The 26,517-nt window shown below is 37.8% G+C and overlaps 1 protein-coding gene across 1 annotated transcript in view; it reads right to left on the bottom strand.

Annotated features, from left to right (window-relative positions):
* Positions 1-26,517, bottom strand: part of CYYR1 (cysteine and tyrosine rich 1) — a 106,398-nt gene that overhangs the window by 11,791 nt on the left and 68,090 nt on the right. The window contains exon 3 of the mRNA XM_060010441.1: positions 3,488-3,645. Within this exon, the coding sequence (XP_059866424.1) occupies positions 3,488-3,645 (158 nt within the window). The remainder of the gene's footprint in view (positions 1-3,487; positions 3,646-26,517) is intronic.

The raw sequence follows: 26,517 nt of genomic DNA, 5'->3' as shown, positions 1-26,517 counted from the left end.
ATTTTCCTTCAGATGTGTGTCATCCAAACCCACTTTTAAAAAAGAGTTAATACAGTCACTTTCTTTTGTTTATACTGAAGTTCTGGAAAGTAGGGGAAATGTAAGACTTGACAAATAATTCTTGTTTTCACACTGATGGTTTTAAAAATAGTTGTCATTAAATAGGACACAGTTCATGCCACCCAACATGGCAGGAGTAAAAAACTATTTCAGATGGTCACTGTCCAACACTAGGTTGGGTGTGGCATATTACCTGTTCTTGGTAATCTACTCCCAGTGCAGAGTCACGTTTGCTGTAGGGTTCCCCACTGAGTGCTTTCACCAAGGGATGAGATAACCTTGACTAAATTATTTTCTACCCATTTATGTGGCCTTCAGGCTGTAGGACTATTCAATAACTTGAGTGATTATTCAATTAGCACAGGGTTAATTAATTAATGTGGGTAAAATTATTTTTTATTTCCATAGATGAAAGATTTTGAAAAGCAGTCAGTACTACTCTGTGTTATTTCCTGATCCTTTAAGTAAAAGCTTAATTAGGGACTTTGAGAAGGAAATGAGAAATAATCAATCAAATCATGTTTTCGACGACCTAGTCTTTTGCAGTGAAAATGTTTCCATCATAAGGTTTATGATGTTTTTGCATTATTCAGTTCCCAGAACAATGCATTTACTGAAAATGCAACATGGTGCTGTGATCTGCCAGTATAAATAATGCTACTAGGGCTCCCCTGGTGGCTCAGTGTTTGAGAGTCCGCCTGCCGATGCAGGGGACACGGGTTCGTGCCCCGGGCCGGGAAGATCCCACATGCCGTGGAGCGGCTGGGCCCGTGAGCCATGGCCGCGGAGCCTGTGCTCCGCAACAGGAGAGGCCGCAACAGTGAGAGGCCCGCGTACCACAAAATAATAATAATAATAATAATAATAATAATAATAATGCTACTAGAATAAAGTTTTTGAAAACCTGTTTACATGCATGAAATAGAAACCTCAGACTCCAGAAAACACATTAAAATATTTTGCATTTTCTAGTCTAGTTTTATAAAAATATTTAAAAAAATTAATTTTAACTACACTTTTTGATCAAGAAAAGTGAATCTAGAGCATTATGTACAGATTGCTTCTCCTCATCTTCTCTCCAATTAATGTCTCTGTCAGACTCTCCTCTTCTTCTCTTGGGTTATGGATTGGCCAGGTGAAAATAGGGAGATCAGAATAATAAAAAGTAACTCCCCCTAATTTTTCCTTATACCATATTTTTAACATTGTTATACTAACCCTAACGATATTCTTGGTAAGTTGGAAAGATTCAAAATAGTGAATTGCTTTTGTAGTGAGTAAAAGCTATACATTCCAGGGTGGAATTGAAGGTAAAATTTCTAGGCATTGATATAATTAAATCAGATTTTGTCATGATATTCATTCGTTCAGCCATGTCTGCTGAGTGCCCGTTACATGCCAGTTCCAGTCTTGTATGCTTAGGATTGAGTGGTGAATAAAATTGACAACAATCCCTGCCTCATGGAGCTAATGTTTCAGAAAGTGGGGATAGACAATAAATAATAAACTTAACCACTAGGTGAACAATGTGGTATCTTAGAAGATTAAAAGAAGCACTCTGGACAAAAAGTAGAGTAAGGAGGATTGGGATGCTATGGGGGAGGGACACATTACAATCTTAAGTAGGGTGATCAGGGAAGGCCTCATTCAGAAAGTGACCTTTGACAAAGACTTGAATTAAGTGAGGGAGTCAGTGTTCTAGGCAAACCTAGATGGGAGTGTGCCCTGTATCTTCACAGCACAACAAGGAAAAAGTATGAGTGGAGCCAGGTGGCAAGAGGGTGAGTAGAAGGAAGTGAGGTCAGAGAAATGAAAAAGAGGGACCAATTCATGCATTGCCTTGCAAGCCTTGGTATAGAATTTGTCTTTTACTTTGGATAAAATGAGAAACCACTGGCTTTAAGTCTTCCCCTGGGGGAAATGGGGAGCCACTGGAAAATTTTGAGTAGAGAAGTGATATGATTTGACATTTAATCATCTTAAATGTGTTCAGTTTGCTACTGTGTTTGGAATAGACCCCTGGGAGGCACGAGTGGATGCTGGCAGAGCAGTTAGGATGTTTTCACAGGAATGAGTAGGAGAGCTGATGGTGGCTCCCACCAGAGAAGGAACAGTGGGAAGTAGTCAGATACTCTTATATTTTGAAGATAGAGCTGAGAAGTGTTCCTGTTAGATTGCATGTAGATGTCAGGGAAAGAGAGGAGTCCAGGATGACGCCAAGGTCTTTGGCCTGAGCTGCTGGGAGGCTGGAGATGCCATCAACTGAGATGGTGAATGGTGAGTGGAGGAGGCTTTGGGGGGATGTTCGGAAGTACAGCTTTAGACATGTGAAATTTGCGATATATCAGTTAGACATCCGAGTGTAGATGTTCAACCGGCAGTGGGATCAAATGAGTCTGAAATTCAGGAAAGAGGTTTGGAAAGGAGATATATAACGTTGGAAGGCATTTAGCATGTAAAGGGTACTTAATACCATGAGCCCAAATGATAGAACCAAAGAAGTGAGCGTTGATACAGGATGGAAGAAGACACAAGAGTGAGCCTGGAAGCAGTCTAACATGGAGATATTGGAGAAGAGGGAGAATGGACAAAAGAGGACGGGGAAAATGACCATGCTCACACTCATCTGAAATTTGCTCCCTCAAGCTGAAGATGGTAGGGAAAAAGTTAAGAGAGGAGAGACATTACTAGGGAATTGATACTCAGGGCAGACTGGATGTAGAAGCTACCTTATTCCTTTCCTATAGGGGCTGAGAGAGAGGACATGAGTATGGATAGAAAATTATCTTCCTAAGGATTTGTTAAATTTAGAACTTGACTCCTTTATATATATCAAATTATATATATACAGGTTGACTTAAAAATGCTATTGAAATCAAGGCAAAATGCAGCACTTTGTTTATGTGTTCAATATATTTATATGTGTAAATTCTCAAGAAATACTTGTCAAATTATTAATAAATTACCTTTTTGCTGATAATTTTACTATTATGTTAAGACTGTTTTCTTTGCATAAGGGGGACACATAAAAACTTTCTGCAATACTTTTTCTGAAGACATACATACCTATTGAATCAGATGCCAGTTAATTCAGCCATGTAACTTATTCTTTCTCTATAATTATTTGTCAGAACTCACTAGGAAATAGACACAGTGGGTGTGAATTGTCTATTCCTCTTCACTATGGCTGATTGGCAACTGTAGTCAATAAGACAACCACTGAAAATATGAATGTATTCAAATAGGAGGTAGATTTTATTATGTGGACCTAAGTAATCTCCATTGAAAGTTAGAGCTTCAATCTACATTAATTTAGAAATATCCTACATACTTGGAGATTATTCCAGTGAGAGTCTTCTACCCCAGGAGGACAGCATAACTAACAAATCTGACTCTTCCTTCAGAAAGAGTAAGCAGTTTTGCTTACCAGGGTAGGAGGAGATGGCATTGATGTGGGTGGTCCTGATGACACCCACCCGTGTCCCACGGTTGTTTTTCATGCACATGCAGATACATATGGCAATTCCAGCAATGACCCCCATGATGAATACGATTCCAAATACTATGCCAGCAATTGCTGTGCCCCTAAAAAGGAAAAGCGAAAGTACATTTATTGAAAAGGCTCATAAAGATTCCTCAGCCTTTCAACTATAGTTCCATGACTACATGACAAGTGCCCCTTTAAATATGTTCTTAAGGATAGTGTTAAAAAAGACTCATGTTGGGCTTCCCTGGTGGTGCAGTGGTTGAGAATCTGCCTGCCAATGCAGGGGATACGGGTTCGAGCCCTGGTCTGGGAAGATCCCACATGCTGCAGAGCAACTGGGCCTGTCAGCCACAACTACTGAGCCTGCACGTCCGGAGCCTGTGCTCTGCAACCAGAGAGGCCGTGACAGTAAGAGGCCCGCGCACCATGATGAAGAGTGGCCCCTGCTTGCCACAAATAGAGAAAGCCCTCGCACAGAAACGAAGACCCAACACAGCCAAAAATAAATAAATAAATTTATATTAAAAAAAAAGACTAATGTTTTTCAGTTCTTGAAACCATTCCATAAGTTAATAATTTCCTTTGCAACATTTTCTCTGTTTCTCTTTCTGAAAGCCTATTCTGAAATAAACCTCTGAGCCTCCTGGATAACTTCTCTAATTTTTCCTGTCTCTGTTTTCTTGAACTACTTTCCAGGGAACTTCATTGACTTTATCTTCCAAACTTTTATTGAACTTTTAAATTTCAGCTATCATATTTTTAACTTCCACGTGCTCTATCTTATCCTTTATTGCAACACCTGTTTTATAGTGTCCTTTTTCTGCTTTTATGGATGTAATTTCTTCTATTAATCTCTAACAGTACTCATGACATATTCTTTGAAACTATCTGTTTTTTGTTTCCTCTGTCCTGTCTAGGCTCCTTCTTATTGATTGTTTACTTTAATCTGTTTCATGTTTGACATTTTCCTTAAATGTCTGGTGATCCCTGAATCTATTCCTATGTAATAAGCTGCTATTTAGTAATAGCTGGTTGGGAGTTCAGTGTGCAAAGCTAGCATTGGACAGGTGAACCCTGCAGTAGAGGATCAACTGAGGCCAGTTCGCATAGTTTTGTTTTTCTTTGTAGCTGTTCATTTTTACTCCTTAAAAGGATCCTCCAGTTTCATACTTGGGGAATATGAACTGGGCTGCCAGTTTCCTGGAGCCTGGGGTTTTATCCATAAGGGTATGGACTTTCACAAAATCCTCCTGCTTTCAGCTCAGAGACTCAGTCTCATTTTGCTGTGACAGAGGAGGCTTTCAGGTTAAGTTTTCAGTAACAAAATCTTTGTGGTTTAAAAGCATGACTTCTAAAGTCAGACTGCCATGGTTCCAACTGTAGCTGGGTAACCTCGGGCAAGTTGCTCAATGCCCCAGTTTGCTTCTTAATGAAATAAAGGTCAGCTTGGTGCTTATCTGACTCTCCTCCCAAATTTAATGTTATGAAATAACTGCGTCTCCTAGATTCATTTGCCACATAAATAAGTTCCTGTTCTCAAGTGCTATATGAACATCTATCGTGTACTTTTCTAGGACAGGTTCATAATCTCTCATCCCAAGGCCTTGGGACTAGATGTGTCTTGTAAGTCAGGAATGTTCAGATTTTGAAAAGGGAACATGCATATACTGTATATTATATGATATTCCCAGGGCCAACATCCTGAGCATAACACATGTACATTTCTGCAGTAAAGGTAGGAATATTAACACTCGTGTATTACATAGAAGCTATAAAAAAAGCCCCAGGTTCATTCAGGTTCAGTCCTGCCACCAAATGAGTTGTATAAAACCTTTACTTTTCAGAGTTTTTGAGGACTTCAGAATTGCAGATAAGGGACTGTGAACGTATATTTATACAATTCAGAAGAAATCTTCTCTCTCTGACTTTTCCCTACTCACTTAAAAAAACAGAATACATTCTGTTTTTGCATTATGCATTCCAATAGACTCCTTTAAAATATTCCCACATGCATTTTAACTTTGTTAGTAAATTATGAAAGTAGAACGTGAGACATATTTGGATGGGCTGCTATTAGCAATTAAAGAATGGCAGAGTCTAGCAGTTCAATAAATATGTCTTTTCAAGAAAAAAGATTTATCAAAGGTGGTAACTTGAAATTAAAAAGAACTGAAAGTAATCTGGAAACTTCTTTCTTTATTGTAATTTTCAGATCTAAATAAGACTAAATTGGAGGACTTAATTTATGTTCCAGAAATAATCGATGGTCTAATTATTCAGGTGTAGAGTTTCCAAAGTATGTGTTATCAATTTGGGACATATTTATATTCATTAATTTCTTCTTAAATAGAGAAAAGTAAAAAATCAGTCACATTTTGTTTTCCTGTTGGCAGCTTCAGCAAAAGTGCCTGCCCTTGAGGTCAATAATGAGGTTGCAACTAATGTGTTAAATGAGGTTTTTGATTAAATCATGATTTTCATGTCCTTGATCCTTTGATACCCATTAGCAATTGTAAATTAGTTATTTAAGACATGGCAAGTATAAAATTTATAACATTATTTAGCCTGTTATTAATTTAAAAAATAAGTAGTCATCTTCCAGTATATAAATAATTTGGTTTAGTCAACTGTTGGAAAGAGAGAAGCTATTAAGTTGAGAAATTTGGCATCATAAAATCCTTGAAAAGATTTATTTAGGGAATGTACTTTTTGAAAGAATGTATTACAAGGTTTGCATATTTTCTCTTCTCTAAACTTCTATTTTGAAATAATTATAGATTCAGAGAGGTCCTGTGTATCCTTCACCCAGTTTCCCCCAATGGTTACATCTTAGGTAACTAAAGTACAACATTAAAACCAGGAAATTGGCATTGGTATAAAGTGTGTGTACAGTTCTATGTCATTTTAACACGTACATAGATCCATGCAACCAGTTCAGCAAGCAAGGTACCATACCATCACCCCAAAATATTTCCCTGGGCTCCTCCTTTACAGTCATATCCAACCTCTACCACCATCAATAACCCCTGACACCATTCATCTGTTCTCCATTTCTATAACTTTGTCATTTCAAGAATGTTATACAAATGGAATCACATAGTACATGACTTTCTGAAATGCTCTTTTTTCACTCAGCATTATGTCCTTGGAAGCCATACTGGCTTTTCTGTATAGCAATACATTCCTTTTTATTACTGTGTAGTATTCCATGGTATAGATATAACACCAGACCTGAAAATTACAATAAATAAAGAAGTTTCCAGATTACTTTCAGTTTTTTTAATTTCAAGTTATCACCTTTGATAAATCTTTTTTTCTTTGTTTAACCATTACTTCTTATAGGACATTCTTTTACTTCCAGTTTTGGCTTTTCCATTTATAAAGCTGCGATGAACAATCATGTACTGGTTTTTATGTGGACATAAGTATTCATTTCTCTGGAATAAATGCCCAGGAGTAGGATTGCTAGGATATATAAGCATATGTTCTATTTTAAAAGAAATTGCCAAACTATTTTCCAGAGTGACTGTACTATTTTACATTCCCACCAGCAGTATAGGAGAGATCCAGTGTCTATACATCCTTGTCAGCATTTGATATTGTCATTATTGTTTATTTTAGCTGTTTTAATGGGTGCACAGTGATTTCACTTTGTAATATTAATTTACATTTACCTTAAGCTAGTGAACATTTTTCATGAACTGATTTGCCGTTTATATGTCTTCTTCAGTGAAATGTCTCATATCTTTTACTCATGTTCTAATTGAATTATTTGTGTTTTTACTGTTGAACTTTTGAGAGTTCTTTGTAAATTCTAGATATGACTCCCTTATCATATAAGTAGTTTGTAAATATTTTCTCCCAGCCTGTAGCTTGTCTTTTCATCCTCTTAACAGTCTTTTGCAAGAGTAAAAGTTTTTCATTTTAATGAAGTCCAACTTATCAATTTTTTCTTGTATGAATTGTGCTTTTGTTGTCATGTCTGAGAACTCTTCACCAACCCCTAGTTTCTGAAGGTTTTCTCTTATGTTTCCTTCTAAAAGATTTATAGTTTTATGTTTGACATTTAAATCTATCATCCATTTTGACTTAATTTTGTATATGGTGTCAGGTTTAGATCGAGTTTCATTTATTTTGCCCATTGATAGCCAACTGCTCTGGCACATTTATTGAAGACACTATCCTTCTTTCATTGAACTGTTTTTGCACCTTTGTCAAAAATCAGTTGGCCATGCTGTCTGGGAGTATTTTTGGGTTCTGTATATTTTCTTGTTGTTGGATAGGGTGTTTTATAAATGTTGAGTAGATTCTGTTGGTTGATGATATTGTTCAGTTCTGCTATATCCTGTTGATTTTCTATCTAGTTTTACTAATTGTTGGTGAGGGATGCTGAAGGTTCCAACTATAATTTTGGATTTGTTTGTTTCTTCTTTCAGTTCTATCAGTTTTGTTCCATATATTTTGCAGCTTTTCTGTTCTGTCTAGGCTCTGCACTTGACCTGTGCTGATAGGCATTGGGATGAAGCTGTATTTTTTTTTTCTTATGGTGTTTGGTTATATTCAAATTAGTTAAATTGTTACTTTCTCAAAGTTTTCTGTTTTGCTAGGCTGTCTCTTTCTGGGGACCTTGGCTGCAGAGATCAGGCCTTTGTTGGGGTTTTTACTGTCTGCTCCTATTGGTGCTTAGGGGTTGCCAGCTTCTTTATCTACAAACCTGGGGGAAATGAGGCAAAAAGAAAACCCAGGGAGCTCACTGTCATGTCATGTTGTTCTTCAGCCCACGAAGTTCCTAGCTGCTCTGCCTTCTTCTCTTCATCTTTCAGAATTTTCTTCTTTGTTTTATAGATAATATTTAGGGTTTTAAAGTTGTACACAGAGGGAGGAATAGGGAAATGTACATCTACTCTGAAAAAATAAAATATTGCAATAAATAGTATTGTTTAAAATTGTAAAGTGATTTTTTAAAGTATAATATAAAAACATTTTTATAGAAGAGATAAAAAATGTGATGAATATCCTTAAAAATATAGTTGGGTTTTTAGGGAAAAACATTGCCATTGATCTACATATATATATATCTCCTATGATTTTGAACCTTTTCCTATACATATTAAAAGTGCTCAAAAATCTTTAATAAGTACACAAATTAAGCTAACCTTACCCACAATTATTAAACTGTTAGGAACTATCACACACAAAATTCTTCCTCTGTAATGAAAGTATTTCCTAAAGGCATGTGTATTCAAATGAAACCTGAAAGGGCATTTCTGTTGGGAGAAGAAGGAAATATAACTTCTTTTTGGTGTTGTTAATTCTTTCTTTTTTAACTTCTGATATTTTGGACTATAAAGTATAATTCATGTAAATGTATATGCAAAGAGAAATTTCTGTTTTCAGGAGGCTACTGCAATACCTTTTATGAATTCTACAATTTCACAAGTAATTATCTTTTCGTGCCTTTAATAATTTTGTGTGAGCTCAGTTCTAAACAAAAGCATTTAGTTTTTTGGTTACATACAAGAATCACCAGACAAAAAATCCAAGGTTATATAAACAAATTATTCTTTTAAACTATCCATTATAATTATTTATTATAGTGAATGACTTTTTTTGATCAATTTTTAGTCCAAGAGTAGGCAGTCTATGGCCATGGGCCAAATGGGGCCCACAAGTTGTTTCAGTAAATAAGGTTTAATCGGAACAAAGACAAACACATTTGTTTACCTGTTGTTTGACTGCTTTGGTGCTATAATGTCAAAGATGAGTAGTTGTGACAGAGACCACATGGTCACAAAGCCTAAAATATTTACCATCTTGCTCTTTGTAGAAAAAGTACTGAACTCTGATTTATTTCACTTGTGAATAAATTAATGCTGCCTTTCCCTAGATGATGTTTTCTAAAACATGATGTCAGTAATGATATTGTAACAAAGCAAGTGGTAGCACAGGCCAGACAATTTATACTGAAAAATCTAACATTTAATGGTATTTGGAAGCTCTTTTAATTCCATTAATCAGAAACTCACAAGAGTTGCAAGGTCTGAATATTCTTTTTGATTACCACTACTAATGTTGTTTACTCTAGTACATTTCTGATGCTATTTCAATACAAAAATTACTCATGTTTTGTGGTATAGTGAAAATAAATATTTAGTCTTTGCCCCAAGATCCTGGCACAAAGCTTTTAAAACCCTTAGAATCTCTGAAGTGATTAAAGTGTCTTTTGTATGCTAATGAGATGACTGGTGGTTGGGGGGCCCTAGATAACTTTAACAGGGGCACTGGTATCCAGAAAGACCAAAGCATAATTAGAGGGTTGGAACTTTTCCCACTTCTGACCTCCAGAGATGGGGGCAGGGCTGGAGGCTGAGTTAATCACCAACGGTCAGTGAGTTATTCATCAATGGTCAGTGATTTAATCAATCATGCCTACACAAGGATAGCACCGTAAAAACCCCTACATGATGGGGTTCAGAGAACTTCCAGGTTGATGGACACATCATGGTGCCCGGAGAGTGGAGCATAGAGAGGGAGCATAGAGTAGAGCGTGGAGAGGGCATAGCAGATCTGAAAGCTCCATGCCCCTCCCCACATACATTGCCCTATGTATCGCTTCTACTTGACTGTTCCTGAGTTGTATCCTTTATAATCAACTGGTAATAGTAAGTAAAGCATTTTTCTGAGTCCTATGAGTTGTTCTAACAATTAGTCAAACCTGAAGGAAGGGGTTGGGGGGATCCCTGACTTTGTAGTCAAGTTGCATGGACGTGTGTATAACCTGGGGACTCAGTACTTGTGACTGGCATCCTAAATAAGAGCAGGCTTATGGGACCGAACCGCTACACCTGTGGAGTCTGACACTCACTCCAGGTAGTGTGCATCAGAATTAAATTGAACTGTAGGACACCCAGCCGATATGAGAATTGGTTGGTGTCAAGAGGAAAAACACCCCACAGGCTTTCTTCTCTGTTCTCCAAAAGTCTTTGTGGACACATCTAAGTATCAGTGTGTATGGTTTAGCTCCATGGATGGTTTTTGACCATTTGCAGATAATAAAAAAATTTGGAACAAAATTATGGATTGAAATGTGTACCAAAATGAGACTTTATAATCAAGATATTAAATGTACTTGTAGTGGCTTTAATATACAATGAAACCGGGGTTTATAACAAGGCTCAGAGACAATATTTTTCATTCCATAAATAGCTTTTCATAAGTAAAAACGATTCTGATAATGTTGCAATTTTTACAATAATATTTAAAACACATTTTAACCTTGGTACTGCTATACAGCAACTTAAAAATACAGATACCTTGACATGGTTTTACTATTAATTGATGTTTAAGGTAAAGAGTAAATATGCAAAGAATGCCATTAGATTATTTCTGTTCTTTCTCTGACATGACTAATTTATAAATGCATTTTATACAAAGGACTTATGAATATTCCATGCAATAATTTAATAACATATCTCTATTAAATAGGAAAAAAGGGCCACAGAGATATTTGATGCCTACATAAGATGCAGGAAGAATTATAGAATATTTCCATTAGGAGAAACTTTTCAAATGAACATAAGAGTTTTTAAGAAGTACATTAAGTGAGAAAACCTTTAGAAGAGAATTTTCTGGAATAACTGCCTACAATTTCAAAAGAATAAACTTAAAATGAGTTCATTTACTATTAGAATGAAAAATAAGTCATAAATACAGCAAAAGCATTTTATCTTTCTATTAAAGAGGAAATATTAAATAATTCTATATATTTATAATAATCCATAAGTGACTAATTAAAGCAATGAAAAAATATCATTTCAACTGTAGGGCTGAAAGGAAAAAGCACACATGAGAAAAATAAAACAAAATTCTTCTTCAGACTCTTTCATTAGCTCAATAATTGTTCTTTCAGCCGGTGCATTAAAATATGTAATACAATATTTTCATGCTCAAAATCTTCAAAACCCATATTTTATTCTACACCTATTCACAATTTATAAAGTCTATAACTTTAGCAAAACTCTTACTGGCTTAATTTAAAAATGATGCATTTTCCTCGTTGTTGCTTTAATAAATCAATACAGAAGAGTAAGAATAGAAAAACAAGCTCAACGGAGTATGGTTTTCAATATGGAGAGTATTTAGTTCCGTCACTTTAATGAATAATAGTAGGTCCCCAGAACTAAGTATATCTATATCTGTATCTATATTTGAATCTGTATCTATCTATACCTATTTATATACATATACATTTATATATATATCAAATACGATGACTATAACTTCAAGTGGTTAAATTATTGCTAAATATTGTTACAATTCAACGTGTTAAATGCTTATGAAGAGTAGAAACACCAATCCATGTAATTTTCCCAATAAGTCTATATTACTTGCAAAACAATCCTGTAAAATTCAGATACGTTAAAGATGTTTATTTTGCCTTTTTTTTTTTCATTTTAGTCCTTCTCTCTAATAACATCATTCAACATATCTTCCTTCTTGGGGCTTTATAGGTAACTTTTCTGTAGTCCTCAGAATAATAAAATTAGAAACTAATTTTTCTCTAAATGTTTAGATTTACTTCATTTACCGACTCAGTCCCTGTGGTAGACAATTGTCTACCTCAGTATCTATTCTCTACATTTTCCTTGATAAAAGAACTCTTGATGGTTAACTGGGTACATGACTACTTGAAATAAATACTATTTTTTCTAGATACCCTTAAACCTAGCAGTAAAGTTCTAGAAAATAAGTTGTAAATAAAATGTTTTGTGTTATTGCTCAAGAAACCTCCTTGAAAGATGGCTGGGATGGGTTTTTTGTCCCTTCCTCCTTATCTTACCCTTCATCCCGCTTTCTGAAATGTGGGTGTGGTGGCTGAGCTCTCGTGTCCATGTTGGACCATGAGGATAGTCAACCTAAAGATGCAGGAGGTATGAATTTGATGGAGTATGCATCCCTAACAGCTACATGGAGATGCTATATCACTCCCAAGTTGCCTATCTCTAGGTTTCCTTTACATGAGACAGAAACACACTGTTTTTTAAAAAATTTATTAAAACCTCTATTATTTTAGTTTAAGTGTGCGTGTGAGAGAGAGCTACACTGCTTGACCTAATCTTACCTAATACAACTTCTTTGCTACAATAAGCACACTGGGTAAACAAAAAGAAATATTTCACGTGGAAATAGTTCTAAGGAGCACACAGGTACTCTGAGATCCCCGGGTAAAGGTTCCAAAAAAGCATACCAGGGGGCTTCTCTGGTGGCATAGTGGTAGGGAGTCCGCCTGCCGATGCAGGGGACACGGGTTCATGCCCCGGTCCGGGAGGATCCCACATGCCGCGGAGCGGCTGGGCCCGTGAGCCATGGCCGCTGAGCCTGCGCGTCCGGAGCCTGTGCTCCGCAACGGGAGAGGCCACAGCAGTGAGAGGCCCGCTTACCGCAAAAAAAAAAAAAAAAAAGCATACCAGAACCAAGAAAGCATGAGACTGCGTTCAACTTCTATTAAATTGGGATCACTTATCTTCCATCTTAGGTAGAGTTAAACTTGTATGATTCAGTGAAAGACCTTCAAAAAATCCCTACGTTGCCTAGATGTCAAAGAGGTATACAAAATGAGAATAAAAAATGGTCTTGAACGTGCTGTGAACGCTAGGGTGACCTGCACAATAGCGCTTTATCACTGGAGTGCGATAGCAAATAATTTGATTGATGAAGAAAGCAAGAATAACTAAAGCCAAAGAGTACCCTTTGAGAATTGGTTGGTTTGCCCTTATCTCCACTGATCAAATTTTCTGAACAAGTTATGTTAGATTCCTATGTTAGATTCGTAAAGTGAGTTCAATGAAGATCAAATGCATATAATAAAATAATTTAAATATTAATAATATCAATTAAATGTTTTTCCATATATATATGATCATATAGGGACATATTTAACTGTAATTTAGAAAAACAGGAATCTGAGTGAAGATTCCCTGAAGTATATTACTTGACATATTCTGTATACTGTGTGCATTCCAAATGTCATGATCTGATTAGCTGTCAGTATAGCCGTGAGATAGCACAGCATAACATAGTGTAAGTCAAAATTTAAATTCAGTCATTCATGGTTACAGAAGTTTCCAGAAACGTTTTGCACAATATTCACAAATGTGATTCATTTCATTGTTTATTTAACAACAATATTTGGAAAAGTAGTATTGACCCACACTTAACACTGGTTGAATTTTCCAGTCATGGCCTCGAGATGTTTGATTTATTCCACAGTCATTATGCCTGTAATTTTAAACAGCTATCGCTAGATAATTAACAGTTATCACTTTATTGATGAAATATATATCGGTTATCTACCATGTGCTAGGCACTATTCTGGGTGCTGGGATGCAAAGTTGAATGATACATGGTATCTGTCTTCAAGGATTTTAGAGGCATGTACGAGATACTAAACAAAAAGAGAGATTTTGAAAGGCCACTATCTCCAGGCATAGAAGACTAAGTCAATAAAATAATTTAAAAATTTGATCATACTGCGCAAAAGAGAACATTTTTTTAATGAATGTAATAAACTCAAGAGAATAGTAGTGACTTCTTAATACTTCTTACTTGCATATAATAATTTTTTGACCCAGAGGATGCTTTTGTGAAATAGAATTCAACCCACTTGTTTTGTGGGTGAAAAAATCAAATCCATGGGAGGCTAAAATAACGATCTTCTAGTTAGTTTCGTGGTAAAGAATAGAGCTCAGCGATCCTAATTTTCACCCCAGAGCTGTTTATATGGCAGTGGACTGCCCTGCTCATATTCTTTCATCCACTCACCAAACATTTATAGAGTCTGTCTGCTGTGCCAGATACTCTAGTGAGCACTAGACATATAAAGATGAACAAAGTCTCCTTAGGAAGCAGAGAAGAAGAGGAGAGAAAGGATTCCTGGAATGTTTGGGAAACTGAAACCTTGAGACCTGATGACTGACTGAATTGGGTAGTAAATGAGAGGCAGGAGTGTGGAATATCTTCCATGTGGATGACTGCCCCTTGCTGTACCATATACAGTCCCTAAAAATGTCTTGAAATGAAGAATAAATGAGACAGGGAATCATAAACTAGATTTAAGTAGATACAGGCAGAAGGCAAGCCACACAGGTTTCCTTGCCTTCTTCCTTCTAAACCTAAAAATTTCCCAATTACTTCTAGACTTACGTTTATAATGCTTTGGCACAGTTCACCCTTTGAAGTGACCTTTGCTGAAACTTCACACTGAGCTAATTACCTTAACTTGCTTATGATGTTTACTTTAGACAGGACTTTCTTCTTTTTCTTCCTGTACCTTTTTATCATATTTTAAGTAGAAAAAAATCACGAACCCGTTTTTTTTTTTAACACTAACTCTAAAGATTTCTATTAAAAATCCATTTGTTGAGATTTAATTCTTGAGAGCATGTAAGATTTAAGAGACTGAATCTGATTATGAAAATCAGAACCCTCAGGATAATCCGATTTCCTTTCCATTGACACCAGCATGGAGAGTTTCAAATAAATATGGAGGCTTATATAATTATTGATCTAGCAGAACAGCAACTACCTTTTAGGCCTAGACATTTGAAAATTTAATAAGGTTCCCATAGGACTGGGGTGGAGGTTGTAAACCTTTCCAGATTAACTGCTGAAACAGGTAACAGACCTTGATGATGTAATGGACCCCTGGCAGTGAGACCATGGGTCACCAAATACAGTATTTTCACGTGTGGCTCCATCAACTGCTAGTCTATACATTACAAGGTAGCCAGCCCACTCAGACAACTGTGGTCCCTTCCTGGACCCTAGAAAGTCCCCATCCTCTGCCGAGACAAACCTGCAACTGATCACCATCTGCGGGTAGGTCTCCATTCTAGTTCTGCCAATGATTTGCTCAGTTCTGACATTTACTATCTGCACACAACTCCCTCAGGCTGGGGCTGCTCAGACCCAAGGGAGGCTGCCTGATCTCACCTCTCTGAAAGTCTTGTTCACAACCTCACCTGCACCAGCCTAATGTGGTTGATCAGAGCTGTTACACTTTGGCTGCCTCAGAGAATCTAGCCTCACACTCACTTTAATGGTTCTTAAAGTCATTAACAAGCAATACATCCTCATCACAGCTAATCAGATCATGACATTTGGAATCCACCCAGTATACAGAGCATGTCAAGTAAGATAGTTCAGGGAATCTTCACTCAGATTCTTGTTTTCCTAAATTAAACTTAAATATGTTCATATATGATCATATATATCTGGAAAAAACATTTAATTGCTACTATTAATATTACTATTATTATATGCATTTGATCTTCACTGAACTCATTTTATGAATCTAACATAGGAATTGGGCATTTGTTCAGAAAATTTGATCAGTGGAGATAATTGCAAACCAACCAGTTCTCAAAGGGTACTTTTTTTTTTTTGCGTTACGCGGGCCTCTCACTGTTGTGGCCTCTCCCGTTGCGGAGCACAGGCTCCAGACGCGCAGGCTCAGCGGCCATGGCTCATGGGCCCAGCCGCTCCGCGGCATGTGGGATCTTCCCGGACTGGGGCTCGAACCCGTGTCCCCTGCATTGGCAGGCGGACTCTCAACCACTGCGCCACCAGGGAAGCCCTCAAAGGGTACTTTTTGGCTTGAGTTATTCTTGCTTTCTTCATCAATCAAATAGCTACAAACAGTTTCTGAGTTTTATGCCGTATAATTATCCATGAGAGGAAAACTGATTTCAATCATGTCTCATTACAGTAGATTCAATCCCAGAGAAGGAACGTGAATAGCTCAGGTGGAGTTGGGGACCCTCCTATAGAACAGTCCACTTGGCCAAGGCCAAGAATACCACGATTAGCCCAGCTTGAGTCAAATGCCTGTCCCCAGACCTGCTCTATGTAACCAATGCAGAAACACATGGGGGAAATAGAGTTGGTCAATTCAGGAGCAGAGGCAAGAATTTGGCAAAAAATGACACAGTCATTCACACACAAGATAACTTTGTATAGTTGACATTAGGATTCCAAGCCCAAGTCTGAGTTTACGGCTGTAAGCTAGGATTATAAAGAATGAAGAAAAACATAATTCAAAAAGAGTTATGTACCACAATGTTCATTGCAGCTCTATTTACAATAGCCAGGACATGGAAGCAACCTAAGTGTCCATTGACAGATGAATGGGTAAAGAAGATGTGGCACATATATACAGTGTAATATTACTCAGCCATAAAAAGAAATGAAATTGAGTTATTTGTAGTGAGGTGGATGGACCTAGAGTCTGTCATACAGAGTGAAGTAAGTCAGAAAGAGAAAAACAAATACCGTATGCGAATGCATATATATGGAATCTAAGAAAAAAAAAAAAGGTCTGAGGAACCTAGGGGCAGGACAGGAATAAAGATGCAGATGTAGAGAATGTACTTGAGGACACGGGGAGGGGAAGGGTAAGCTGGGACGAAGTGAGAGAGTAGCATGGACTTATACACATTTGGTATACACTACCAAATGTAGAATAGATAGCTAGTGGGAAGCAGCCACATAGCACAGAGAGATCAGCTCGGTGCTTTGTGACCACCTAGAGGGGTGAGATAGGGAGGGTGGGAGGGAGACGCAAGAGGGAGGGGATATGGGGATATATGTATACGTATAGCTGATTCATTTTGTTATACAACAGAAACTAACACACCATTGTAAAGCAATCATACTCCAATAAAAAAAAAGAGAATGAAGGACAGATAGAGACAAATCTCAGTTCTGTTCATCCTTCACCTAAATATATACGTGTTACCAGAAAGTCAGAAAAGTAACTTTAGACAAATACAGAGGTTTGGGACTATAAGGATTTCTAGTGGCCATGTTTTGAAAGACCTTATTTCAAAGAATCTTAAATTATATAACACTAAACATATTTGAGTATTTCCTAGATATATGTTAGTGTTTCAAGGAAGATAGAGCCTGGGGAAGACACATTTGCACGTATGTAAATAATTATAATGCACAGCATTGATTGCAAACAGGGGAAGCATGGAGCAGGTTCTATGACAGCAGAGGATAGAAAATGTGCGAGTGTGTGTGTGAGTAGAGATGGGTGTGTGTGAGAATGTATATCACTGAAAGAAGGTGCAGGTGTATATGCATGTTTGGGGAGTGCTTGAGGATGGGTGGATTCCTAAAGGAGGTAACTCCTTCTGAATCTTAAAGGAAGATGAGGAATTAATCAATGGAGATTGAGGAGATTGGAGCAGAAACACATTTAAGATCAAAGGAACAAGGTATAAATGCCATAGGAATGTAAGATACTGTGACATGTTTAAGGGACCATGAAAAATTGAGAGTTGCTGAAATAGAAAAGATGCAGATGAGGCTGGAGTAAAAGCAGGGGTTTGGGGGTGGCAATTAGGAGCTTCTTCAATAACACTGTAAAGAACTTGACCTTTTTACTGGAGTTAATGGAAAAATAAGTGAAAACCTGCAAGCATGGATCAATCTAAGAGTAATGTGAAGAGTGGATTTAATGGGTACCAGGCCGTACCCAAGTGGTCCTATTGAAAGACCATTGTAATTATCCGGGCAAACCGTGATGACTGAACCTGACAATGAAAGTGGGGCAGGGAAGAAGGTGGGGAGGAGGGAGTTCAAAAACTCAGGACATATAACATGGAAGGTAAAGTTAGCGGTGCCTTCATGTCATCAAATTCAAACTCCTAAAAGATTATTATAACTCTGTGCTATCTGCAGGCAGGCAAAGCTCTTGGACACTCCCAGCCCTTAAAAGTCACTAAGTCTGGAGGCATCTTTTCCATTCCTGAATAATTCCCTGTAACTGTGGGACACTTCAATAGATTTAGTTCACCAGATCTCTTATCTCTCTCAAAGAAGGGACCTCTGCAGAGGGAAAGCTCTGAACTTTCATAGGAAAGAAGGGAAATGTCAGGCCCAGAAGGTGTCAGAGGGCAGGAGATAAACTTTGCTTACCCTTGTTGTCTACTGGTCTGATTTCAACCAAGTGTGTTTTCCAAAGATAAGTATGTTTATAAAAAACATATGTACTCTTTAATATTGTATTACATAAACTTTTAGTATAGTGAGCATGCATAGATAGGAGGTTTGTTTTATTTGTATAATCAATGAACTCTTAATTGCCCTTCTCTGAAATGCATGTCCTTAAACCTGTGTAAAACATAAATTAAAAATAATAGTCTTTGAGTTATTCTTAGATTGCTTCATGCAGTCTGATCTTCCGATCCAAGTCTTTGTGCAGTTAGAATCTTAATTGGATCACCTGATGCCCGATGTCCCCTCCAGCTCCCCAGTACCACAGCTAATTAGCAGAAATTCCACTTTAGTAATACAGCTGCTGCAGTTAAAGAAAGGAAAGCAAAACAGAGGTGGAAATCTCAACCTAATGAACACTGAAGAAAGATTAGAAGCAAGTTAAAATTCAGTGTGATAATTAATTACAGTCCAAGAAAATGAATATTGGCTAACTGTAATTTAAGCTATATTTATTCATGCAAGTCTCTTCTGCAACATCACCTCCAATTCTGAGATAGAAAGAGAATACCTCTTCTCAATAATTCTTATCTCATTTATTGTCAATATAAGCAACAATCTCAAGTCTGTGGAGGTGTAAAAATCATCAAGGTAGTATTCAGTAATTTAAGTGAGTAATTATAAATGCATGCACTCATGCATATTATCAAGCCAACTCTTTATTAATTATTTCTACTTTGGAAAGTCATAGTTTTGTCTCAAAGATCTTGGCAAAAATAGCTATACCATGACACAACAGTTGGTTTGGAAGATATTTTACTTGATTTTTTTTTAAATAGAGAGAATAAAAGATTAAAAAATCAGATGGATTCTTGCAATTTTAGGAGCAGCTATTACAATGTGCTTGAATGTTTCACTGTATTCTTTGAAATTCCAGTGGGCCAGGGAGCTACCCACTCTTATAGCCATGCAACATACAGGGAGGGAATTATGCCTGGTTTGAACCACTAGAGTGGTATTATATCAGTATTGTCTCTTTAGGCAGACTTCATCCTGTTGCATCTAATAGTACAGTTAAAATTTAGGAGGAGTGGCCCCCAAAATGACAGTTCTCTTACTGGGGAGAAGATAACTAGCCAACATAAGCTGTGTAGTTTGATGGGATGAGGTAAACAGTAGTTATTTAAGTAACTTATATTACCTGTGTGGATGGGCAGAAGAGCAAATTACAGTGTGGGTCATCACCATAAAGTCAAGATTCTTCTGACCAAATTACTGCAGAGTGGGCAGAGAGGTGGATCCAACAAGAAGAAACACAGAAACAGAGAATTAAGGGGGTCATAATCTTTAGTTCCACAGGTCCATCTAAGGCAGGTGAGTGCGGGCAGCAGCGTTGCTGTGGAGACAGTAAGAGCTGCCTGCTCCTCTACATTTCCCAGCTGTCCATGCATCTTGGAAGGGAGGGGCTGTGTGACTAATTCTCCCCAACAGAATACTGAAGGAAGAGATGCATCACTTCCTGTCAAGATCGATGAAGAGGTGGTGTTCCTTCCTCACCTCCTTTCACTACCCCAGCCTGGGTGCCTGGAAGCAAAGGATTCTGGGATGGTGAGTCCACAATATGGAAGGAGGCACAGTCCCTGAGCCATGGTGTCAGGGAGAGCCACACAGGTGAGCTGCTGATGTGATCAAAAAATAATATGGCATTGGGTTGAGCCACTGAGATTTCAGGGTTTATCTGTTTCTGCAGCATAGCCTAGCTATCCTGACTAAGGCATTGGTGCTGTGACTCAGAGCACAGGATGTGGATTCAGCATACCAATGTATAAATCTTGTTTCCACCACTGACGACCTCTGTGACCTGACATCTCTGAGCCTCAGTTTTGAGCGCAAGAATTTTGTTATCAGGATGAGACATCATACGTGGTTTCAACTCAGGCAACAAAATATAAGTCCCGTGGTGGGCCCTGGAAATACCGCCTCCTAAAACAGATGAAACTTGTAAGGAATCAGGTGTGGGTCTCAGACTCCTCGAGTAACAGAGCTGAATGGGCCCCACAAGGCACCTGATTTGGTAAAGAATATGAGAGCCGATCCCATGTTGGCTGTCATATGTTGAGAGCCTCAGAGTGAAGGCTGGTCCCCAACTCTGGCTTCATGTTAGATTGAAATTAAGTCACACAACAATATTGACACCTGTAAACCAAATCAATGAAATTAGAATCTCTGGGGATGAGATCCAGATATTATATTTTTTAAGTTACCCTGGTTGTGCTAATATAGAGCCAGAATTAGGAATCAATGAGTTGGAGTAACAAAGAGACCTAAAGCTGCCTAAAAGCTTTCTGTCTCCGTTGAAATTGGTTCAGGAGACGAAGGATAGAGCTCAGGGGCAAGAAACACCAAGTGGACTCAGATACGTGAAATTGGCAGAAGAAATGATTTTAGCAGCAATTTCTCAACAAAAAAGAGATAGTGATTTAAACATTTCCATCTACAGCACTTACACAGAATAAATATCATTATGAATATTACTGTTCTTTTCAGTCCTCATTCCATATCATATTCTCAATCTACTAAATGCACTTAAAATAAGGGAAGAAATCATGGGTGTACACATGAATATTCAGCATAGAAAAATATTTCTGATTGGTAATATACAAAACTAGTAAAATATTAACAAAATGTTATAGAAATAAAGAAACTGAACAATTGATATATGTTTGATTCTGTGAAAATAGGCAGATCAGTGCTTCCCAAATGGGGAGAAAATTTAGTTCAGCAACCTAGAAATTGCCAGTTGGTTCAGACCTCTTATTTATCCAATGCCCTTTTCTATTGCTGACCTACCCCACATTCAGCAAGAAAGATTAATTTCCTTTCAGATGTGAGTGAATCTTAATGGCAATGTGTACCTTAATTTCCTTTAGTCATCTATAACTATTCCTCAAATTTCTCCTGTTTTTGGACCGCTAAGGTCCAGTGGAATGACAAACTTGAAAATATCTACTAGTAATGAAAGGCATTTGTTGGACACTAGCATATTAATTACTTGGTTTTGATGATGTAGGAAGGTTACTAAAAGTACTCAGTTTACTGGCATCAAGGCTTTTTGTTGTTTTTCTTCTTTACTTGAAATCAAAGCCAACAGTCTTAATAATTTTGGCTGGTCCTTAAAATATTCTCACATTTGCTCAGCGTTAATTTGCAAATGAGCCTTTCCTAACCAATGGACCCTCATCAGGAAATCTAAATCATAAAAATTCCAGGGAACAATACCAATAACTTATTTTATGTAAACTGTTTGGAATTATGCCAATCAATTCACTAGTTCATGATTTCAAAGATTGTTTAATCCATCTTGTATTACTCAATTCATAGAACATAAAATAGACCCTTTAACAAGAATTTGGATTTGATTCTGTAAGAAAGACAAGGTCATTTTTTAAAAGCAAATCAGCTAGCAAGAGGGCTATCAGAAGCATGTGTACAAAGAAAAATGGTCACAGAAACTTTGGGCTCTATTCTATAAATCTTGACCTTTATTTTTCCCTTCTGCTACTACTTTGCTTCCTTTACTATTCCATTAGGGAAATTCTAGTATCACATGGGGCTAAGAAATATAATTTGATCTTTTACTATTTTAAGTTCAAGTTATTTAGATGCCATGGACTCAGTGAAGTGTGGCTTACGTCCATAAGACCAACCTCAGAAAGCATCATACATACTCCCTCTGACAACATGATAATATGAAACTAATTGCTTTTGGGGGAATTCATAAATTTAAGATCAAGGCTCCTAAACATGTTTCAAAATGCATAAGAAACAGACATTCTTTTCTACACTGAAAGATAAGCAAAACATGCGTCTTTCAGGAGACCCACGTATAAATATTGATTTTATGCCCTCCGCCTAATTAAAATGTCTAAACTGGATCTCAAGTTGAGTTCCCATTTCATTTATATCATATATTTTCATTTGGTTTTAAACTCCAAGTAGCTAAATTTGGCATCAGTTTGACAAGATTCCCATCTTTTACATTTGATAAGTTATTGAAAATAGAGTGAAGAACGTATCTCTTCATATATTCATCAGCTATGGATGAAGTACCTATTCATCTGTTTGTCTAGGAGCTGTGGGCACAACAGTGATCCAGAAAACATCTGCTTTGACCTCTACCATGGAAGAAAGACAGTTAGATATTAAGATATTTAGGAATATTAAGGAAGTTGTAATTAAAATGAGATTTGAAAGGTGAATTAGTCAAGAAAGAAAACAAAGGATTCATGAAGAGGCAACAACCTGTGGGAAATCGGGAGAGAGTAGGGCACATTTTAAGAGAGAGAAGATCCGTAGAGCAAGTACTGTCTACAGCTTTGATGGTAGGAAGGTGTTTGACTAACGGCTGAAGATAGGCTTGGGGAGCTAAACAGCAATGAGGTCATGAAGGGCCCTGAAAACCATGGTAAAAGGGAGACCATAAAGCAGGGGCATCAGTGGCAAGAAGACAGTTGTGTTGCAGGAGGATGTCAGGGACAATGACAAAGGGATTGCCTGAGACAAGAGTGGAGACAGTTGGAAGTGGTGTCTGGAAGGCCAGACACCAGTTGGGAGGTGAGAAAAGGCACTGCCAAGCATAGTGGGTTGAATGGTGGTCCTCCAAAAGATATGTCCATGTCCTAATTCCCAGACCCTGTGAACATTGCCTTATTTGGAAAGGGCCTTTGCAGATGTAATTAAATTAAGGATCTTGAGATCAAGGGATCATCCTGGATTATCTGGGTGGACTCTAACTCCAATGACAAACATCTTATGAAGGACACACTGGGGAGATTTGACAGGCGGAAGAGAAGAATGCAATGTGACCGCGGAGGCAGAAGTCTGAAAACAAGCCAAGGAATGTCAACAAACACTAGACACTGGACAAGGTGAGAAAAAAACCTTTCCCTAAAGCCTCTAGAGGAAACACAGCCCTGCTGACACCTTGATTTGAGACTTCTGCCCCCAGAACTATGAGAACAAATTTCTATTGTTTTAAGCTACAGTTTTTGGTAATCTGTAACAGCTGCCATAGGAAACAAATGCATTAAAGCAAGAGAAAGACACTGGAGGAGGGAGAAAACACAGGGCATTTGGGACACTGCAAAAGTCCAGTAGAGCAGGATCTAAGGGCATTCATGAGTGAAACCGGAAATGAAGTTGGGCAGACAGGCAGGAAGTTGTATTAGTGAAAAGCTGCTTGGTCTGAATGCACACGGAATGCCAAAATACCAGTGAATGGACCAGACTGGCTGAAGGAGAAGAATTATGGTCTTGAGCAATTTGAAGGAAAATTGGAAAGGGAGGAAAAATGAACAGAATGCAGTATTTTGGTTAGAGGAGGGGTCTATGGCAGTGAAGGGAAAAGGGGTAAAAGGGCTGGGTCTGGGGAATTTATACCCCAGCCAAACACAGGGCAGTGTCTTAGTCAGCTTGGGCTGCTGTAAGAAGTACCATAGATTGGGTGACTTAAACAACAGACATTTATTTTCCCACAATTCTGGAGGCTGGGAAGTCCAAGATCAAGGAGCCCTTTCCTGTCTTACAGATGACTGCCTCCTCACTGTGTCCTCACATGGCAGAGAGAGAAAGCTCTAGTGTCTCTTCCTCTTCTTCGAAGGGCACTAATCCTACCATGGGGTCTCCAGGCTCATGACCTCATCTAACCCTAATTATCTCCCAAAGGCCCAACTCCAAATACCATTACACTGGGGACTAGAGCTTAACATATGAATTGGAGGTAGGGGACAAACATTCAGTCCAGAACAGGCAAGGAATGTGACTATCTATCTATGGACTAGATGTGGGCTATGTGGGATAGAGTCAGCTGGGAGCTGTTCTAGATCCTAAGAGAACCCCCAGGGGGCAGCAGGACTGCAACAGGGGAGACTGCTGAGTCTGTGTGTGGAGTGGATGATGGAAGGCCAGAGGTGGCCATGCCCCTCTCCCTGAAGACAGGTGACCCACCAATGACTGTTCTCAGCTAGAAGATGGGGAGAAGTCTGGCATGAAGTCTGAAGTGCTTACAGACATCTCAAATTAGACATTGAACCTTTCCAAATGAGAGTGTTTTGAGACTTAGAAGATTTAAGAACTACCTGTGAGCGGGAAAGCCACAGATGTGCCAAAGTTTCAGCCATCAGAGGGGAAAGCTTCCTGTAAAATGGCAGTGGGAACGTGCTTGTTCAATGTACTGTTTAGACATTCAAAAACAACGATGGGTATTTCTTCTAAGAAATCCTAGTAATCAATTTTTCCCGCAGAACCATATCAGTAAGGTGGCAAAAGCCCGTTCTGAATAGATGCTAACCAATTCCCTAGTGCTCAGTTGAGAATAACAAATCATGGTGTGATTATTTGTTTTCCTTTAATTGTATCACTTCTTATTAATTCTTGGAGAAAGGTTTATACAGAAGTTTCTAAAGCATCCCATCTGGTTCCATCTGTTTTCCCCAGTCGAGAGAGAGGTTTGTAACAAGATCAAACACAAATGAGCTAGGATTGGGAGCTGGGATTGAAAAGGCCGTTTTCACTCTGTTCACACAGCCTCTCTCTCTTTCCCCTTGCTTCACCACTTAATCTTTTGTGCTCGTTTCCTTCATCTGTACAGTGGAGATAATGGGTCCCATTTTCATTTTGTCACCTTGATGGAAGGATTCCCAGTTAGACTGAATGAAAATCTGACCAGTCATGCCCACTTAGCTACCTCTCTGAAGTGTTGTAAGAATTAATGATGGTCAGGAAAATGTACTGAGGATGAAGAGCACATCCTGAGAGAGAGCTGATTATTAAGTGTCAACGGATAAGTATATTTTAATGAATATGGAAAAAACATCCAGCAAAGGAGCTTGGCTTGCTTGCCCCAGTACCTCAAGGCCTTAGGGTAGAAAGGAATATGCATAATATCTGAGTAGAAAAATAAAAGCAATAACAAAACCTGACATTCCAAGACCATAAACCCATTGATAGTGAAATATTCTTTTCATTCTAAAAAATCCTGCTAAATTTTTAAATAAAGCATTGATTTACGCACCCGGGATGTAATGAAATCAAGCAGCATGTCTCGGAAATTTAGAATAGTCTATATAGGAAGGCAAAGGACTAAAGACAGAAATGTTCAGAAATAAAGCCAAAGCAAAGAGATCAAGGATACTTTCCTCCCCAATTCAAAATGCAGCATGGGGCAGAATTCATTCTCTATGTATAAATTTGATAACTGCTTTTTTTTTTCGGTCTTGCAAATAGAGATGAAATGGGGATCTGAATGTTGCTTGCTTTGAAGGATATTCAGGGAGCAGATGAAAATGCATAGCAAGTTTGATAAGAAGAGTAAGTTACATTTGTAAAGCAATAAGAAGAGAACAAGTTATTTATGAATTTAAATATTTTTAGAGAAAGTTAAAGTCACTGTTTCCTTCCTGTATACTAATTATTTCAGGCTGTAAACCTTCCAGCATATAGGGAATAGTTACATTATTTTGGCCCTTTCAATTTCTCTTGGTCTTTGTATCTACAGGGACAAGATATTACAGTGTCTGTCTTTTCTTTTTAGAAGGCTCTGATTCCTTGTACACATAAAACAGGTGTCATAAGTCTATTTATAACATATTTAACTCCAAATATATTTTCTATTTCATATTGTTTATGTTGTAATACACCAGTCAGCTGTTGCTAATGTTAAAGCTAAGGCATTTTATTTAAGTTCTTCTTATCTTTAATACCATATGTGAAACAGCTGGTGCTCTGTTCCTATAGATGAATATTTTTGATGATGATTTTTTCTTTTTATTCCTTATTCCCATGTGCTTGTTTATTTTTGCCCAAATGTTTATTCTTCCATAGAGATATGGTCTGAGTATATTTGCTGTAGTCAAAAGTGTCTGTTTTTTACTTGATTCTGGAGGCAGGTGGGACAAGGAAGATAAAAGTAG

Source organism: Delphinus delphis, chromosome 4, assembly GCF_949987515.2.
Source record: "Delphinus delphis chromosome 4, mDelDel1.2, whole genome shotgun sequence".
NCBI lineage: Eukaryota > Metazoa > Chordata > Mammalia > Artiodactyla > Delphinidae > Delphinus > Delphinus delphis.
This window is presented reverse-complemented; position numbering and strand designations above follow the sequence as displayed.